Source organism: Vanessa tameamea, chromosome 21 (genome assembly GCF_037043105.1).
Source record: "Vanessa tameamea isolate UH-Manoa-2023 chromosome 21, ilVanTame1 primary haplotype, whole genome shotgun sequence".
Classification (NCBI taxonomy): Eukaryota; Metazoa; Arthropoda; class Insecta; order Lepidoptera; family Nymphalidae; genus Vanessa; species Vanessa tameamea.
This window is the reverse complement of record NC_087329.1, coordinates 9,817,470-9,838,434: the sequence shown is the minus strand read 5'-3', so window position 1 is coordinate 9,838,434 and position 20,965 is coordinate 9,817,470. Positions and strand designations below refer to the sequence as shown.

At 34.5% G+C, this 20,965-nt stretch overlaps 2 protein-coding genes and 1 long non-coding RNA gene across 3 annotated transcripts in view; 2 read left to right on the top strand and 1 right to left on the bottom strand.

The window, feature by feature from the left end:
- LOC135193918 (uncharacterized) overlaps window positions 1-20,965 on the top strand; it is a 569,995-nt gene that overhangs the window by 191,797 nt on the left and 357,233 nt on the right. The gene's annotated exons all lie outside the window — the stretch shown is intronic.
- LOC113394718 (uncharacterized) lies at window positions 14,256-20,087 on the bottom strand. The gene is made up of 5 exons (XM_026632143.2): window positions 19,955-20,087; window positions 18,004-18,072; window positions 16,497-16,570; window positions 14,978-15,164; window positions 14,256-14,461 (listed from the first exon to the last, which is right to left on the bottom strand). The coding sequence occupies exons 1-5, from the start codon at window positions 19,994-19,996 to the stop codon at window positions 14,369-14,371; spliced, it is 465 nt and encodes a 154-aa protein (XP_026487928.1). The 5' UTR covers window positions 19,997-20,087; the 3' UTR covers window positions 14,256-14,368.
- Window positions 16,265-20,965, top strand: part of LOC113395575 (uncharacterized) — a 333,619-nt gene continuing 328,918 nt past the window's right edge. Inside the window, exon 1 of the mRNA XM_064218381.1 lies at window positions 16,265-16,270. The gene's annotated coding sequence lies outside the window, so the exon portion shown is untranslated. The remainder of the gene's footprint in view (window positions 16,271-20,965) is intronic.

The following is a 20,965-nucleotide window of genomic DNA, read 5'->3' as shown; positions in this document are numbered from 1 at the left end:
CATCACCTAAAACTATACAAGATGCAAATTCGGTCTCACATGGAGTACTGCTCTCACCTCTGTCCGGGAGCTCTCCAGTACCAACTTCTTCCGTTTGGTCGTATTCAACCCAGAGCGTTTCGAAATGTCGACGATCAAGCTATTTCCTACCGGCTTGATCCATTGGCTTTGCGAAGAGATCACTCTGCAACTTTTACCGCATTTTTCACGGGAAATGCCCCGAGGCATTTTTTGCATTAATCTCGGCTGCTAAATTTCACCTTCGGACATTGAGTCGAAATTTCGTCCTCAACATCTATATGTCCAAAAAACCACAACAGCGCGATTTTAAAGCCATTTTTGGGAACCTTCAAGAAAAGAGTGTACACATATCTCAAGGGCCGGCGACGCAACTGCAAGCTCCCCGGTGTTGCAGATGCTGCCATCTCACGTTTGCCCCCTACAGATTAAAAAACACCGACAATTACATATGGAGTAAAATATATCTAAATAATCATATTCTATGCTTGTCTGTATTAATGAAAATCAATGAAAATATTTTAATAATAATAATATAAATATCGTACCAGTTGTCGGATCGTAGTCGTCGAATAAAAAGGTATTAATCAAGGTATAGCAATTTGACCAATGCGGTCAGAACCACGATTGCTGTACGGTCGGATAAGTTATGCGACACGGCCGAATTAACCACAGTTATCTGTGTGTAGGTATTATTGTTACAGCGTAGACCTTAAGCTAATCCATTAAGTATACAAATTAATGTTTAATACTATTCCGCAAGTATTTGATCACTGGAAACGTTTAAGGTGTAATTAATGGATGTATTTATTATATTTAGGAAATGTTCATCCCGGCTTCGCTCGTTTAAAATGAGGGCTTTATCTCGTGCAACTTATTAATGATGATTTTAATTGGGTTTTGTGCAAGGCCATCTGGGTAGGTACTGTTCACTCATTATATTTGCTACCGCGATATTTTTTTAACATTATTATGTTATGACAATAAAAATATATCGGGTATTATCCTGTTAAATGTGCGTCGAATTTTAAACGGCCAATTATTTTTATATAATATTGTGCATAACCTTGTTGACTCAAAGAGTCTCCTTAACGAGGTACACATCAAATGTCCTCGCCTCATCGCGAGAAACCAATCATTATTTTTGTACCCCTTTGTAAATATGATTATTCAAAGAACGTTTTTTTGATGCGTGCATGTAAAAATTATAACATACTTACCTACATTGTAAATAATTAGATATATTTAATTCCAAAATTGTTTGCGTATTTACTAATTTTATAAACTTTCTATTTTTATGTTTAATATAGTTTAAAGTGGACAAGTTTCCACTGAAAGATTTAGGTTTTTCGTAAAGAAAATGGAGTTATAGGCTCAAGATACCACACGTGCACCAGCCGAGCGCTGACAAGAGAGTATGTTTAGTTAATTATTCCTGTATGATGTAGTGCTGTTAGCCCTACTGGCCTTTACAGCGTAACCGGACGTTGAGGCGAGTACTAGACTCAGCCTTGAAGTTTGAGCCCTTTCGGGCTCGGGGTTGACGTTCGTCTTAAGGGTGTCTTCTATGAGATCGCACCTCGGCTCAGAACGTAGTCGGTGGGGGGCCCTAGTTGGCGATTTCCTTCTTTTATATTGTTTGTGAATCAACTGACGGCCGTTGCACGTGTTGTTTACAAAAGCTTAATAAGGGAAGGCGCCGTCATAGTTATAATTGTTTGATAATCAAATAAATAAAAATGTTCCGCATTGAAGGGTGAGTGAGCCAATGCAACTACAGGCGCAAGGGACATAATATCTCAGTTCCCAAGGTTGGTCGCGCATTGGCGATGTAAGGAATGTTTAACATTTCGGCTTATAGCTTACAGTATCGAAATGTAGGAACAGTGGTAAAAAATTAACATCAGGTGTCCCATTTGTTTATCCTCTGCGTGTATTGTATAAATAAATGAATAAAGTATTCCAAAATGCCGACTGATCTATTCGCCCGTACTGTACTAACGCAGTCTACTGAATATTCCGCGAATATTTCACGCATTCATTTCGTGCTTTAACAGAACTATTGATTATAATTCCTTAGTGTAAATTCAATATTTATTTTCATATAACGTTTAAACTTATCATATTATTAATCTTGAAAAGGATTATTTAGGAAAGAATTATTTAACACACACACATGAAAACAGTTATTTAGAACTATTTAAAAAACACCAACACAGGTGCACACTCTATTTTCTCAATATTATAATCCGATGGGACGGAAAATCTGACACGACCAGAAAGATTTCAAGCGTAGAATTACAACTTCATGTTTCCAAGCTGTTACTGAAAAGTTTCCACAGAAAAACTCGATAAGTTCTTATCAGCACGACCTGGTTTTTGAACCCATGACATTGCTGCCTGCCGCATCATCTCTAGCCACTAGGCCAACGAGGCAGATAAATGTATAACACAATGCACATCTATTATCTATCCTGAAACTATTAACTCAAATAATATGAAGCCGTGTATCAATCGGACTAGTTACAAACAAAACTTGGTGGTAGGGCTTTGTGCAAGCCCGTCTGGGTAGGTACCACCCAGTCATCAGATATTCTACTGCCAAATAACAGTACTCTGTATTGTTGTGTTCCGGTTAGAAGGATGTGTGAGCCAGTGTAATCACAGGCACAATGGACATAACATCTTAGTTCCCAAGGTTGGTGGCGCATAGGTGATGTAAGGAATGGTTAATATTTCTTACAGCGCCTTTGTCTATGGGCGGTGGTGACCACTTACCATCAGGTGGCCCATATGCTCGTACGCCAACCAATGCCATATAAAAAAAAATACCGCTTTTAAAATTTATATGACAATGAATATTTCACATACTTAAAATGCTTAAGACTGTTTACGAATAATTGGTGAATATATTATATATGTATGTAAAGTAATACATACACGTCAAACATTTACATTGCTCTTTTTTAATAAATATAAAAACCAAATAATTATTATTAAACATTAATGAATTGATGTAAGTCTTTTGAATGAAATTTGTTTCAAATTCAATCAAACGGCGACCGATCAAACCACCTGTGCAAGAGTTATAGTGCAAGAATATCTGCCAACACGAAATGCATTCTAAACCTCACTCTGAAAATCTCATGGAACGAAAAAGACATGACCAAGAATCAAGTGGGGAACCAACGTCTGTTCCTGGTTTCTGAGGCACGCACTTGTAGATCGAAAAACTACCAACTTCCTCACTCTCAGTCTGTTAATAATAAAACCCTTTATTAATAATAGACCTTATATAGACACTAGCAATGTTGCGACTGCTTACTCGAAGGCCAAGCGATTGGGAGATTCCCTTGGGTAGCATTCCACACCGACCTTTTAACAATAAAATTGATATCTGCGAGTGTCGATATAAACGTATTAGTTCACATTTGACATCGATCATAATTGATAATATAATATACAATCTTAGAAAATTTACAACGAAATGAGACACGTCAGAAGCTACGTCCGAAGGACCACGGCATCCTCGAACTCACTTTCGTATTGGCTGTTGGACGCGGTGGTGGTTAGACTGTTGCTTTTGTAATATTGATTGCCAAGTTATTATAAATTAAACGATTGTGTTGATTAGATGTACATACCTATGTTGGCTTTATTAAGTGTCAGATTAGAAATAGCCTTAAGTTAGGGTTGATTGAGATACTTTTTTTAGTAATTAAAAATCAAAGTATTATTGTTTGAATAAAAGTGATTTTTATTATTTTTAATTATAAGTAAGCGAGTAGTTGAGAGATTTTTTTAGGTTATCCTACTTCTGGTTTTTAATAATAAATAATATCCTACTATTACTCCGGAGACTTGTATAAGTGGTATTCACATCATGGAAATATTATCTTTTAACTTCAAAATATTAGAATCCCTTTTGATAACCACCGAATTTTTACATATAATAATTTCGCGTGTGCCTTCGCCGCACGTTCAAGAAATCCTTAAAGATGGCGTAAAACTTTCTCAACATTCATTAGTCATAATAATAAAGATATATGTTTTAATATAAGTAAGACAGAGTCAAAATGTTTCATTTTTAATGTACTATAAATTAAACTGCAAATCTGATCCAAGTTATAGTTTCGATAAAGAAAGGAAACATCATAGTTTACGAGAAGCTGACTGGAACTGAGTGTTGCGTTTATTTATTTAATGTAATTCCAAGACTTTCAAGTCAAGGTCCAATGTCAATACAAATATTAAAATAATTATAATAAACTAAATAAATAACATTAAGAATAGTATTAAAATATGTGAAAATATAAAATAAAATTTTGACACTAAATTGTTTAACAATATATATATATATATATGAGTATTTTTAATGGACTGTAATTAACGGAGCAAAACAAAATAACAAAAGTAAAAACGTTACAAATGCCGCGGATACAAAATAATGTGGAGATACAATTAACAACGAGGAAAAAAACCTGAGACACAAATAACTCCACTAACTATAACGGTAATGATATATTTCCGATTTCATTTCGATCCAACTTCGACAATTCCTCGGAAAACGGCTCAACGAAAACGATCACGTTTCGATTCCATTGCGATAAAGTAACGAATAATTTAGTAAAAATAAAGAGAAATAGTTCAGCTAAATATATTAAGGATCTGTCACAAGGCGATATAAATAAATTATTCGGTCAATGTACGGAACTAACAAAGCTAGAAGCCCTAACAGACAGCAAATTCATTTCTGTAACAAGATTGAACGATTGCAAATCGTAAAAAGGATTATATCAAGTCCAAAGAACATATCTTGCACACAAAGCGTTAGTACATCCCTATTTGGAGTCCAACGATCGTCTAAAACGTTTCTAGGACACAACTCAATTGAGAACAACGTATTTGCTACCCACAAACAGAACTAAAGCTGCATCAAATTTGAATATCCTTTGTAGCACAGACTGCTCTTATAAAGAACCAGTAATAAAAGAAATATTAAAAGTCTAAAGTTGCTTTTTTGACTTAAGAATTTGTAAATAATTGATAAATATTTACAAATTCTTTTTATTTACAAATTTGGTTCGTTAATTTTAATATATTGTGCTCACAGAAGTGAAATAATTTAAATAACTTAAAACAATTTACTAACAAACCAAAAATAGTTCTAAGTCAAATCTATCTTAACATCAATAAATCACCAAATCATACATATTGAAGTAAACTACTTACTCACTTGAGCTTACGAATACAAATAAAACACAACGTACACTTTTAACAAATTACAAGTCGCGCCGATAGACCTTACTGTCCGCGCCCAAAAAGAAAAAAATAATAGCGGTTTAATTCGGTTTCGCGCGCTTTTGTTATTTATTTTATTTGTTCTAGCCAGTCGTATGGGTAAAGGAATCTCCTAAATATATATAGATATAATAGATTATTAAATGTACATAATTATATATATAATCAATGAAAAATAGTAATTACTGAGTTTATTATGGGTTTTCCTCGGTAGATTCTACATTCTGAATTGGTGTAAGCTTTAGATTAAACTCAATTTTGTAAAATGGCGATCCGAAAGTCCTTGTAAGAGCATATTTGAAATATATTATGATTCCAATGATTTGTAAAATCGAAGCCAACCATTTTATACAAAGCAAAATTAGTATCTTACAAGATAATTTTAACTTTGCCGTTTCATAAATTCAAATAATTTGTAAAAAATAAATTGGTAAAGAAGGCATATTATTCGATACAAGATTAAATAGATGATAAAAAAGTGTGGAGTTAATGCTTGTCGACTTCCAGGCAGGGTATATAAAATACATAATATATAATTGTATTTAACTAACATGACTATTTTTAGATGTTGAAAAAGAGTAACTACTACTACTAATCTACATTTCGAACCGATGGTAGCTTTACTTAATATAGTTTTTTAAATGATGACGCAAAGATGCTTGTAAATAAAGTATATTTTGATTTTGAGATATATCATTCAGAAACACAAAAGATTTAGTGTAATAGTAAATCAAATAAAAATGTAAGCGTAGTTAAATAATATGAATTAATGTAACCCTCCTAGCAGAATTCCGTGAATACGGTGCTCAACTTTCATCATCCAATGTGCCAGCGATCCAATACGATTGAAGAATGATTATCGTGCTTTCCGAGGCATGGGAGTCAGTGTCAATAATAATCTCTTTATGGAAACCAGCAGTAACTCTTTGGTAATCTGATCGCTCAATGGGGGATCGGTCTAGGCCACTAAACCAAACGGGGCAGTTTATATGTATATCTCTTGTGCGAGTCAAGACTGGCTCAGTAATCATCAGACACTTAAATAGTTTTGCTCATAGAATTTAGATTCACAACAAATTAAGTTAGTATCGATATCAGTTGTTCGAAAGCGTGCATCTTAACCGATGATTTCGGGTTAAAATCCGGGAAAGCACCAGTGAATTTTCGTGTGCTTAATTTGTGTTTATAATTCATCTCGTGCTCGGCGGTGAAGGAAAACATCGTGAGGAAACCCGCATGTGTCTAATTTCAACGAAATTCTGCTACATGTGTATTCCACCAACCCGCATTGGAGCAGTGTGTTGGAATATGCTCCAAAACCTTCTCCTAAAAGGGGGAGGAGGCTTTAGCCCAGCAGTGGGAAATTTACAGGCTGTTAATGTAATGTAAATGTATCGATACACAATACACAGTTAAATAATACATTACAAGATTAAAACTGAGATGTTTGTGGATAATTGAAAAACAGGTTCAATTGCTTGTTAGTTTATTGCTAAGAAGGATGTTGCCCATAGCAACCCGAGTAACAATAAATACGAATGTTAACCATAGCAACACGTATAACATATATCGCAAAAACAAAATACAAAATAAAACTTTAAAAGCAATATATCTCCGAGACGTGTTGCTATTTCCAGAACAATCTCTGAGATACTAACGAAGACTCCAGAGAAAACTTTAAAATAAACGAAATAAAAAAAAACACAGGCACCGTATCGCGAGTTGTTAAGAGTTCGTGAAACGTGCGTCGCGTCGTCTAGTTCTCTTTTGTTTTATCCGCACTATACGACAACTCATCTCTTTCTTTTTATGTGTCCCTGGTACTTGTATTCTGCTGTCGCTTCGAGCAAACGGAATGCATTCAGAGTTTTATGATAAGTTTTAAATTAAACTGAAATATAGCAGTTTTCATTTTTAGAGACACGAGACGAACATTGTCATAAAACTTTGTTCAAGAAAAAAGTTCTAGCTTTGCGTTTCTTAATTTGCGATTTTAATGGTTTATAATTTATAATAATTAGAAATAATGAGTAACATTTAAGTAAGAATTGTACTTTTTCTCCTTAAATCATACTCAAAACTACCAAGTATGTTAATTATAGTTATACATATAATATAAATCATTACACATATTTATTAACTGACGAAATTTACCAGCGATTTGAACAAACAAACAATTGTATAAGCATTACAGATAAAATAAACTACATTAATTGCTATTTCTCTAAGACATATATATACCACGTCAGTTACGTCCTGCGCAAATAGCAAGTTCACGGGGGCGAAGCTCGGTAGCTAAGCCCGATAAAAATACGAAAGTTTAAACTGAAAAGATTGATAACCCTCTTAGTTCTGCTGCCTACGTATTACATAGCCACTTGAGGTCAATGACCAAGAATAAAAAGTAAATGTATTATTATGTTATTAGACTATTCACGATATTATAAAGATGTAAGATTATTTTTTTTTATATCGGAAAAATCCGGTTTCATTTAAAAACGAATTATCGAATTGATTTGAAACTTTGATTAAGTTTTCGTCTAAAGTTTCAGTCGAAGCATAAGTTAATTTTGATCCAGTACTTTTAGAAACATGGAAAATATCTTGCTACTTATATAAACTCGTGAAAACTTATACATGGCGTGTTTTACGATGATTTGTATGGCGCAGGTAAGAGATCAGTTGGCGAATCTATGTCATTGATTTAAAAACAAGCTGAAGTCGGAATTGGTAGCTTATATTCAATGAAAATGTAAGTTAACAATTAAAGATCGTGTAAAATATTAAATGTTATTATTTCCAGCTTGATGAAGATAATGAAGATTGTACAAATTTAAATTCATCATATTCATGCTATTATAATCGTTGATCGGTCTTAATTAAATTACAATTATTTATATTTGTACTTTATAATAAAATTTGAAATACAAGTTTTGGAAATAATTTTTTTTTTTTTTAAATCATTTCAATTGATTTACTTTCTATATAAAAAGTAAAGCGAGGCTACACCGCGGGGGGGGGGATGGACATGATTTAAATATTAAAAAAAACTGCATCTATATTATTATGATTATTATTTCTACCTATATTTCTTCTATTTTGACGACCTTCGTGGTCGAGTAGTGTGTACACCGGTTTTCATGGGTACGCCACTCCGAGGTCCCGGGTTCGATTCCCGGCCGAGTCGATGTAGAAAAATTTCATTAGTTTTCTATGTTGTCTTGGGTCTGGGTGTTTGTGGTACCGTCATTACTTCTGATTTTCCATAATACAAGTGCTTTAGCTACTTACATTGGGATCAGAGTAATGTATGTGATGTTGTCCAATATTTATTTTATTTATTTTTAATTATTTCTATGGGCGGTGGTGACCATTTACCATCAGATGGCCCATATGCTCGCCGCCAACAAATACAATAAAAAAAAAAAAAAAATTTGAATGAGACTCCGAAAAGTATAAATAAAAAAAAAATTTTTGTTTTCGAATTTTTCTTGAATTACGATATATGAACCAGTTCCTTCGGCTATATTTTTAACTATTTTTTTTTACACAAATACAGTCTTGAATTTGTCTTAATGAGAATAGGTCTAATACAATCTGTTTATTTAATCTTAGTTTCTGAAAATAGAAACTTGAAAGTACCTCCTCTATCTTTTAATGGGTCGTACAAGTATGTCACAGCCATCTCGACACTGATCGATGTGTTCTGCAATCTCCAACTGACGGATGACTGAAGCCGACCTTGCCATCTGCAGGATCTATCCTGATATTAAGGTTTTTGTGGATAAACTTGTGTTTGTTTTCCTTATGTTGCTTATATAGAATAAAAATTGAATTATTATTATGAATACTTTCTTCGCAGAAGTAAAATTCATTGCTTGCTTTTCCCGATGTGAGAACAAAGATTTTGCAAGGTCTACTTAGTGGTAATTCTTTGAGCAAAATCATTATACATATTCTTAATTCTAACGCCAAAAAGCAATACTTGTTTGAAGGGTGAGTGAGCCTGTATCTACAGCCATTCGGGACATAACATTGTGGTAGCGAATGGACGATGTACTTTTTACAGCAGACTATCCCTTGGCCCATTTAAATACATTATTTAAAAAAAATCAGATATTGTAATTGTATAATTATAATAAAAACAAAACATAATCAGCCTGTAAATTTCCCACTGCTGGGCTAAGGCCTCCTCTCCCGTTGAGGAGAAGGTATGGAGCATATTCCACCACGCTGCTCCAATGCGGTTTGGTAGAATACACATGGGGCAGAATTTCGTTGAAATTAGACACATGCAGGTTTCCTCACGATGTTTTTCTTCACCGCCGAGCACGAGATGAATTATAAACAAATTAAGCACATGTAAATTCAGTGGTGCCTGCCTGGGTTTGAACCCGAAATCATCGGTTAAGATGCGCGCGAAAATAGAAATAAAATCAGTCCGTAATTAAAAAGTTGTCTTTAAATACCCCATTTACCCCATCGGTACTAACACCAACCGACACTCAAATTCTGACCGGCCATGGGGGATTCGCGGCGTACCTCCACCGATTTATAATCAAAGATAGCCCTTCTTGCGTCTGTGACCTCGAATGCGAGGAAACAATTCTCCACATAATCCTAGAATGCCCAAGATTCGGCCTAGGAAGACAGGAACTGGAAAGCCAGATTCAAACCAGACTGAACCAGTCTTCTCTCCAAACCATCATGGAGAAGGAGGATACAAGAACACCGTTCCTCGCATTTGCCAGAAAAGCCACCCAAGTAGCTGCAAAAAGAAATAGTTCGTCCGCTGCACCATCTTTAACCCTCCCACAACCACAAATTCAAAACACAATACCCTCAACAGCACAGACCACACAACACAAAACTCAAAATACAAACCCGATGTCGATTTCCCAGCAAAGCTAGAACCGGGCCACCGGTAACACCCTTAGGCAAAAACTACAGCCTCTCCCACATACTCTACGGGGATTGCTCGTAAAGAGAGACCAGCCCATCACGCCCAACCAGCCCACTCGATACACCGCGTTCACGGAGCTGTTGCAAAACGTGGGTGAACGTGGTTCACCGGGCATCAAAATCAAAGGTGTGGCTCTCTTTATGAGTGCAGATACTGAGAGGGTGGGCATTGGATTTTGTTGCCCGGAGGGCTCAGATCGCTTGACTGTGTCTCCTGGAATACCCTTGCTCATTAAAGGGAGCACTTCCAAAGTTAGCATCAAGGGGACAACCATCGACGCGCTAACAACGCAAATGCCGGGTGCTTTGACCTGTCAACTGATGCGACTACGAAACAAAGTGGTCGCACTCTTCGAACGGGAAGAGGAAGCCCCATTTGCAATGGCGTACACAATGCTTTCGAAGATGGGCAAGGAAGACCACCTAGGGAACCCAAGTACGATAAGCGTGGACGCCATGAGAGTCGGCTTTGAAACAGGTGACATTGCTGTCCGCATTGGCTGCCTGTTAGCCTCGAAAAAATATGAGGTTATCGCATATGAGGACAGGGGGGAATACCTGAGTTTCCTGAAACCCGAGGTCCCAACAACATTCCCCACTGCAAAGCCGGCCATCATCGAGTCCCAATTAAGCGGAGCGATTGCAGCTAAAAATAGCGGCGCAGAGAACGGCCCAGGCTCCGAAGTGCTGTTGAGACAGACGGCCGAGCCCTGGACCTGCAGTGACGGCGATGACGTGTTTAATCCGCGATCTGGTATCTCCGAAGAACAAGACGTCGCACTCACCCCAATCAGACCCCGGCCCGTCGGTTTCATCGAACCGACAGGCGCAATCAATGAGGGAATTCCTGATGGTCAACGATCCGGGAAATCCTAAAACAACACGCGCCCATCTAACAAAGGCCGATAAGGGTCAAGTAATACCACCAAATCTGAGACCAGCGTCAAACCCTCGAGACCATGCAGTGAATGCTTTCCTAGAGTTCCGGGCTATTGTGACGGCCACTCGTTAGGTCCACTTAGCCACCTGCAAAAAGATCATGCAGACCTACCGACGCGGTAACGAAAAGCTGCTGGAGGTGGAGCTTGAAGAAGCCGAGGCGGCCATATACAACAACGACACATCCCAAGTTATCAAAGGAAAAATGTCGTGACGGTACATGGCTGCTTACAGCGCTGCAGAAGGATTTGTTGGACTGGATGAGGGGCGAAAAGACGCATTCTCTAGGTTATTCACACCAACAGGAGACCCAGTGGTAGTAATGGCCAGATGCACGAGAGTAATGCTAGACGACAGGATACTCGCGATGGCAAAGTCCATTTCAGAAGGTCCGGGGGTCGACGCACCTCTCGTGGGTTGGGAACTGCCACAGATATTGTGGATAAACGGGGTACCAGGATGCGGAAAGACGACTCACATTGTCAGGAATTTCGATGAGGACAAAGAAGTGGTAGTCACTTCCACAATCGAAGCCGCCAAAGACCTGAAAGAACAACTTACACGCCGATTTGGCGAAAAAGCTAAATCAAGGGTATGAACTATGGCATCCGTGCTAGTGAACGGGACAAATCGTTGAAACGAGAGCATAAAATATAACCGTCTTACGCTCGACGAAGCCCTCAGGAATCACTTCGGAGCCATAGTAATGGCGGCACAGCTGTCCGGAGCTAGCGAGGTGGTACCTCATCGGAGATATCAACCAGTTGCCTTATATCGACAGAGAAAATCTGTTCGAAATGAGGTACTGCCGACCAAGCCTGACAACAAACATCACCCATGAGCTATATATTTTATTATATTAGTTAATTCACATACAGGGCATATTTCACTAAGCTAGCAACTGTACAAATAGTTATTTTCTCGGTTTTATGATCTTTATTGTTAAGCGAATAAGGACTACGATGAATTGGTAATTTTTGAAATATGCAGCATATGTATGAACCGGGAAGTGCTCCAGATATTTGTTGAATGCAATTTCCGAAATTCTCCGAAGATTCGGTCGATGTCCGACCGTTAATTTAATCTTGTCAAATCATGATTAGATCTGTTTCTGCTTAAAAATGTAATATTGATTTTTTTCCAATAAAAGTGTTTGTTTTGTTTTAATATGATCCAACTTTCTAAGTACCAGTCGTAGTCCAGAATGACCAAAACAAACTCCCAGCATTCAACTGTAGAAACTTATCAGCGATACAAATAATACAATTCTTAGTATTCAGAATATTTTATTATTACATTGAATCGGTAATTATATTTGAATTTACATTATATATATTCTCGTCGGTAAAATTTATAATTTCAACAACATGTAAAATATTATTTAAGCTTAGAACATTTGAATATCACGTAACAATGAAATATTTTTCTTACAATTATAATTCACAAATAAAACTTTTGTTAAAAATACGTACCTGATTATCATAATACCGAAAACATAAACGGAAGTCGGATACGCAACTCTATGGTCTATTATAGTTCGACAAGAGCAGGAATTGAACCCCGGCTCGTTGTGAGTTTTTTCAGTAAAAATAATATTGGGATTTTGAAACCAATTCGGAGGCTGACTGGTACGTACACCATTTGGACTCAGAAATGGCAGATGGAGCACGCGGAACATTATAGTGAACTAACAGAAGCAAATACAAAATCAATTCATCAAGGCAATAACTAATATGACTTTCGACCTATTAAACAAATGACGCGATTTTGTTGCTTCACTTTAATACGTATATTTTACACGCTCCATCTGCGTCATCATCCGTTATGATCTGTGTATTTGGCAAACATCAAGTTAAAAAGTATTGTAATGATAAAAATGTTTGTAAATATATTTTTTGTGTGCTTTTAGGCACATTTCTTTTCTACAAATATTTAATATCTTAGGCTCATTAACCTTTTCGATTTAACATAAATGTCCCGAATAAAATATTCCTTATTTTACCCTATGTATTAAATAAAAGGCAATGTCATGACTTACTGACTAGCTATCAACAGCCTAAGTAATAACTCATAATAATATACTTTCAGTTTGAAGATGACATTCCTGTCTACTCGTAGACGCGCCAAACCTTAACTTAATCCAATTGACCCTTCTAAAGTGAAATTATTTTTAGCACAACAAAATATATATTCAGTCATTAAAATATTCTTTCTATAACAGTTCACCGTGTTCAATTTAAATAATTAAACATAATAATAAAAATGAAACTATTTGTTTATAATTTCGATTCTTTCTTTCATTCGCGTTTGTCAATTCCATAGTTCCCTGACAAAGGGTCCGATGTCTTGTTTAACCTTTTTCAACGTAACTAAATCTTATTATACCTCCGTCAGCTGCAGTGTCAGATATAAACGGGCTTTTTAAATTTAATTTAAGGAAAACAGACGTGCCAATTGGCCACTTGATAACAAGTGGTCCATCGACCACCACCACCGTGACCGTACCACTATATATAAAGGGATACCATGAATTACTACCTACCTGCAATTACTGGCTCACCTTTTAAAACGGAAGGATAGTGACCGGCGTGAATACTAACCGCCCAGAGATGATTGCATTGACCCTGATATAGCTGTTTAACCTGAATTTGCGTAACTAGGTACTTAGTTAAATTAAGTATTTATTTTATCATGACATATTCTGTTTATTTAATTCTACTATTATACAGAGTAATATAAGTAATGAAGCTCATATTTATTATGCGCTAAGATGTTTAACATAGGTTTTCTATAACGATTAAAATATTAATCATGAAAAATCATACGGAACACATAGGTATAACATTACGTGAACACAAGCTTATATAAGCTGACACTTAGGTAGTAAATAAAAATGTATAGCATAAATAACGTAACATTTCGCTGGCGTTTAAGACTTAACAACAAATTAACGGTTGTTACTATTTCATTTAAAATTAAATAAAACCCAATATTTTTTTATATTTACAACATCACTTTAGAGAGGTTTAGACTTTCTACTTTCTAGGCTATAACATTATCCAAAATAATGTTTATTAAACGCCACAATATAATCATTGCCTTCGTTCAAAGATAAATCTTACTGTCGATTTATATGCCGTAATTTGTTTCAAATTTGGTACTCGGTGTAATTCCATTTCCAAGTTTTGTTGACGCTGTTGTCGTAGACGGGTGATATTGGAGGCTTCGAGGGCTCCGGAATCTGCGAAACAAATTAAATTTTTGTTTTTTGTTTTTCTGAGCTGGATATTTTTTTGATAAAATAAACGTCATAAATCAAAGCATTATTGTTTATTCGAATTAGCTTTCACGTTCGTCGTAAACTACAATTGATTCGGAACGAATCTTCTAATAAGATATCCGACAAAATATATCCGTGGTTGCTCAACCTATAAGTTATTTTACTTAGGTATTTTCATTAAATACAATTATATAAATTTTTCTAACTTGTGACTAATTTTATGGAATACTTGTGTCCCACGCAACTTCACTCAGGTTGGAAAGTAGCAGACGCACAGAGAGACAGAGCTACTTTCGTATTTATAATATTAATAAAGATAATTTTATTGGCCTGATCTAATCGGTCTGAGACTTGTATCCTGACCTAGGGATTCGTAGCCGTATCGCGGCTAACTAGCCATTTAACTATCAAGACAGTTGTTATTAATAATTCGTTGTGTTCGATTCGATGTTCATATTAATTGTGACATTAATTTACCTGAATACTCTGCCCTGGCTCATCTATCTCCCGAGGCTGAGGCACAAGGTTCAACGGCTCGTAGGCATCAGACACCCCACTGTCGGGTGAGTCGGGGGAGTTCATTGAATTTACGTAGCCTTGCGGTCCCCTACTTTTGTGCACGCAATAGTCACCAGTAAATGGATTCTGATAAGCCACTACAGTTCTGTAAGGAAGCAGTACTGATTAATATTTATTTCGGTCGGTTATGTTTGAAAAAACAGAATGTATGTCAAATTATTATCTTACAAACGAACGTTCCAGAAACTATTTAGGTGATAAAGATCTTATTCTCTGATCATAATTAAAGTTTTCATAAGACATCAGTTCGATAAACGCTCAATTTGCAAATGTTTTTGGAATATTGCTGAATGTTTAATTAAGTTCAATATTTTTTTATGCTCTAAACTAAACTCAATTGTTAGTTACTGATATTTTAGGAAATGATAAAAAGTTTTGTAATTTAACTTGTCAAATAAGTAATATAGACAGACAGTCGTTTCTATAAAAAAATAATTAATAATTGAATTCAAAAGCTGTTCCGCTCTGCTCTGGAATGATAATTTGTCATTTGTTTCTTATCAAATGATAAAATGAGCCAGTAGTTAGAACGCGTTCACCTTAACCGATGATTTCTTGTTCAGACCTAGCATATACCACTGAATTTCCATGTCCTTAATATGTTTTTACAATTCATTCTATACTTGAGCAATTCTGTCATATTCGTATTCATTCAGTATATATTTACTTTATACAAAGATCTATCCTAATAAACTGAACTAATTAAACTATCTTTCCTAATAAAATATACTAAGGTATTTGATGTACATTTATTTGAGTATTATTCTAATTGTTAGTTATGTCTTTGTGTATTTCTGATTAGTCTAAAGGTTGACTGGTAGAGAATGTCCTCGGGCATTAAGGCCGCCTTTTGTATCAATTACAATAATTTAGCCAATGAAGTATTTTCTTACCTTTCTATCAGAAAATCTAATTGTACGTAATTTCATACCAAAATTAATTATAATTGACTCATATTAAATGCGCCATACAAAGTAAGAACATCACTGATATTTATTATTATACACACACACACACAAGCACACCCATTCATACTTAGATCCGTATGCATTTAATATTATTATTAATTGTTTTTTTTTTGTAAATTGCCACAAGCATTTGTAGTAATTTAATAGATGGCACCCTTCTGAAATACAGTTATCTATTTCAGTAACTAAAGCTACATTGCATTGTGCATATTTTAGTTTTTAGGTATATTTTTTTAATTATTTTTATATATATTTTTTAATTTTCATGCGAACAGAATAAATATCGCTTAAACGACAATTTCGAATAAACAAACGATAAAAGTCATCAAAAAATATTTCAATAATTAAATATTTCAATAATTAATAATTAATAATTTGAAGCCATAACGCATCAAAATACATAATTATAATTTAATTTATTATAATATGTATAACACTTAAGATCTAACCTCAGCTGTTCATTGACCTCTCCCTCCTTTTTGTGTGAGAATAGGACCTTGGTTGGCCGCAAGAGTATTGCCACCTGAAAGTATTAATTTATTGTAATATATAAAATTAAGTATACATTACATACATACATTACATTAGCAACCTGTAAATTTCCCACTGCTGGGCTAGGGCCTCCTCTCCCTTTGAGGAGAATGTTTGGAGCATATCCCACCACGCTGCTCCAATGTGGGTGCTACCTATCCAGACTTTGAGAAAGTCTTACTACCGAGTAAACTCACACGAAGCTTAAACGCAGCTGTATTATTTAATAATGAAGGTGATATTATTTACAATTCCTTTCGAAAAACTTAATAACATAATCTCACTGGTTTTTTTTTAAATTTGAATTATATAAAAGCTTATTGAATACACGTATCGAACATTCATTTATTAATTAAATATACTTTTAAATCATTGAGTGTATATCAAGAGGGGAAGAGCTCAAGATAGTTTTTTTTTTCTTATATTTGTATGTACTACAAAACTGAAGTCGGTATCAAGCCGGGGGCATGTTCATTTACTGTTTCACTTAGCAATATAAACCACTTCATTTATTGACTACCTTATAAACAGTGCTTCAACCTGGTTGAAGTTTATGGCACGAAATTTTTTTTTTATTTAGTAAAAAAAAGCTGGAGCTCTTTTAAACTGGATTTAATATAAATCTTTCAATAAAACTTGTCTTTATAATTAATAAAAAATATTAGTAAGTTACAAACTCTTACATTGCAAGTTTATTTTATATTTGAATATAATTAATAATACGATTATAATGAGAATACTTTATGATCTAAGCTTGTAAAGCTTAAAAAAAACACTTAATTAATGGTTATTAAAATAATGCAACAATTAAGAAATACAATAAATAAATATAGATTAAAATTAATAAAAAAAAAAATAATTATTAAAACTAATATATTTAACATGCCAAAATAAGCCAATAGATGTTTGACTTTAAAATAAATTGAAAACCCTGGAATGAACGAACGAAATTATTTTCATCTAAATTTTTTGTCTAATAACTATTCAGTTATTTATATATTTTAGCTTAACACATAGATCTTGATCTAAGCGTTGCCCCAGCGGTTAGAACGCGAGCATCTAACCCATTTTTCTGGATTATTCGGGTTCAAACCCGGGCAAACACCACGTAAATTTAAACAATACTATTCAATATTAACTATATCATAAGATGTATTTATTAATATATTTAATATAATGTCACATTCTCTACGCAATAAATCTTATGTATTCATAAATAATAATAAATCAAGATACAATATTTAACAGAAAGTAAAAAATGTATTTAATTTTTATAACTAACTAGCAACTGGCATAGAATCGGATTATTAGTTTCTGAGATTACTCTCTACATACAAATTTTATCTCTTTATAATTATGGAAGCATAAATATTAGTGGCCAGCACAAGGAATGTCACAAGGATGAAGGATAAAAGCACATGTTACCTGTCCACTGCGTTGAAGGCTATGCACGCGGTACACGCAGTAACCACACGTGAAGAGAAGAAGCAGGAACTGTAATATAGTATAATTCATTTAGAATAGTAAATATTTTAAATTTAACCGTGTATGTTAATTAACAAATACAAATAAGTCTTGTTTACCAATAACATTATAGTCTAATGCAGTCGAAGAAGGAATGAAGATAAACAAACCTTAGATCAACGTATTGCTTGTCATTAGCTAAAAGTTTAGCTGTATTTTTTTATGGCATTGGTTGACGGACGAGCATATGGGCCACCTGATGGTAAGTGGTCACCGCCGCCCATAGACAAAGGCGCTGTAAGAAATATTAACCATTCCTTACATCACCTATGCGCCACCAACCTTGGGAACTAAGATGTTATGTCCCTTGTACCTGTGATTACACTGGCTCACTCACCCTTCTAGCCGGAACACAACAATACAGTTTACTGTTATTTGGCGGTAGAATATCTGATGAGTGGGTGGTACCTACCCAGACGGGTAGGCAGACGGTGACGCACAGAGCCCTACCACCGAGAAATGTAGTACAAACAATATCTAAGTATGCAATACAAACAGTTCTTGATTAGTATGTCTTTATTTCTAATACAAAACTTCACTTAACTACTTATATCCACTGTAATTACTTGCAAAGTTTCGATAATGGCTTAGTCGGCGTTCAATGTGCCGTTTTATTAAATACATAATGAATATCATAGATAATTCAAGCTCGATCAATGATGACGCGTCGTTTCCACGTCTAATATTGTGTATTTGGTTTTTGCCCTCTTGTAGTTGAATGTTTTATCTACATACTTTCAACTTTTCCTTTTAAATCTTATATAAGAAAACACGTTAATAGCTAAGCTTTATTACACAACGTATATAATTGACTAAGTATTTCATTGGAGAATAAATAGTAACTACCTACAAAGTTTCAAAGGTTCAAACCAGCAAATCATATGAAAACTGCACTCGCGTCTTATGAATGGTTTCATTGTTATTAATATTTGTGCGTCTAAAATACACATAGCGTTAATCTCACACCCCTAACCCATATAGTAAGAGAATATTAAGGGTAACAACCCTGAACGTAAAAAAATTTTTCTTAGTACCTATTGAAGATATCTTCATGAAAGTGAAACTGTATATGACTATCATGAGAACTTAAGTGCACTTTATAGGGCATATTTTGTTTTTTATAAATAAACATATCAATTTATTACGTCCTTATAAAATGACTATCAGTAAAATAAAATAACTTCAAATTTTTAAGTATATCAATGCTGTTTATGTCAAAACATTCTTCTCGAATTAAAAAATATTTTGCATAAAATATTTTTGCTCTATCTGCTTTATACTGTCGTTCATTCTACAAGATCGAATCTCCATTGAGAGCGGCGCCAAAAAGACGATCAATAAAACTGGTATACTTCATCAGTATGCCATTTTGAAATATTGCCAACCACAACTAACGCCATCTAGTTGACATTAAAAAAAACGGATAATGACACTCAAAACGAATGATATGATAAAAATATTATATATGTTTTATATTGATATTATTTATGTTTTATACATAATGATCAATTTGCATCTCTGTTTAACTTGCCTATCCGTGCTATTCTCACTCTCACTCTCACTTCGAATCTCACTCGTGTAATGCTGAAACCGTTTAACGTTACTATGAAATGTTGTATTGAAATGAATATCCTTTAAATATTTATCATTATAATTATAGTCAATGCTGCATATGACTTGCTGACAGTTCTCGATTGTGTTCTGTGGTTATTTTACTTGTTTCAAATAAAAGTTCTTATTCGGAAGATACAACAAAGAAATAGTTGAATAAATTAGCTTTTAAAAGTACGTAAACATTGTCTATAAAAATATTCTGTAAATCAGCTTAGTATTATTGAAGTAAATCGCTTACCAAAATAGCCAATAAAATAATATCAATGTAAATAATTATCATATTGTCACAACACTTCACGATAAACTCTTCATTATAAACAAAACAACGAAAGAAACACGTATTTTCAAAAAACTGTATGTTGTCTTCCTTCGCGGAGACGATAGACTGAAAATTAACGAAACAGAATACAGTAACACTATTGGCTACATACATTCCAGCTGTTCTATTATTGGTCAATATAACGATGTTACTGTTGAACGACCAATCACAGTTTATTTCAGAATGCTACAGTTGAGATGTCGAAGCATCCACGTTTTTGGCAAAGACTATATACATATTTGTAATACTTTAATACCTTTACACATAATTTTTAACAGTTTTTTACTGAATATAAAATTAAAAAAAAAAACTATAAACATTTGATGGATTTTCAAAAATATTTGTAATTCATGTAAACACACTAGATAATATAAAATTAAAGCTAACTCCGGTTAGAAATGTAGATTTAGCCGAGAGTAACTAGCAAGAACATTAGCAGTTACTCATTTAGACCATTTCATTACTTGTTAATAAAATGCAATTTCATTTATATTTCCTGTCTGGAAATCAACAAGTTTATAAAAAAATACTGTCGTAGCTGTGAAAGACAGCTAAGCATTGTCTTCCGTATTACAATGATATCTGTATATTTTTTTTTTTGTATTTTGGACACATCGGCTTATGTAATACTCTTTGCTCCTCAGCGAGGCTTGGCGCCAGAACTGTCGCGACGTCTGCCTGCGAGCCCAACTTACCGATCTATATTCGTATGCTGATTCTGATATAATCAACTCTGATGAAGTAAAGAGGTACTCTTCTCTTTAAATAACATAACAGTATAAATCAGCCAGTTGATATGAATGGTAACCTCTGACTTGATATTTTAAAAGGTTTTGCTAAAACGTGACTTAATATTAACTAGTGGGTCTCCCGCGAAGCCTCGCTTTAATTCAAAAGATTTTTTGCTAATTTCGAAACCTATGACAGGTT

What these genes read in the sequence shown, in the direction of transcription:
- LOC113394718 (XM_026632143.2), bottom strand. Translation starts at nt 19,996, where the DNA reads ATGATAATTATTTACATTGATATTATTTTATTGGCTATTTTG. An exon ending in TTATTTTATTGGCTATTTTG is followed by an intron (nt 18,073 to 19,954) that starts GTAAGCGATTTA and finishes ACTATATTACAG; the next exon opens with TTCCTGCTTCTTCTCTTCAC. An exon ending in AGCCAGGGCAGAGTATTCAG is followed by an intron (nt 14,462 to 14,977) that starts GTAAATTAATGT and finishes TTTGTTTCGCAG; the next exon opens with ATTCCGGAGCCCTCGAAGCC.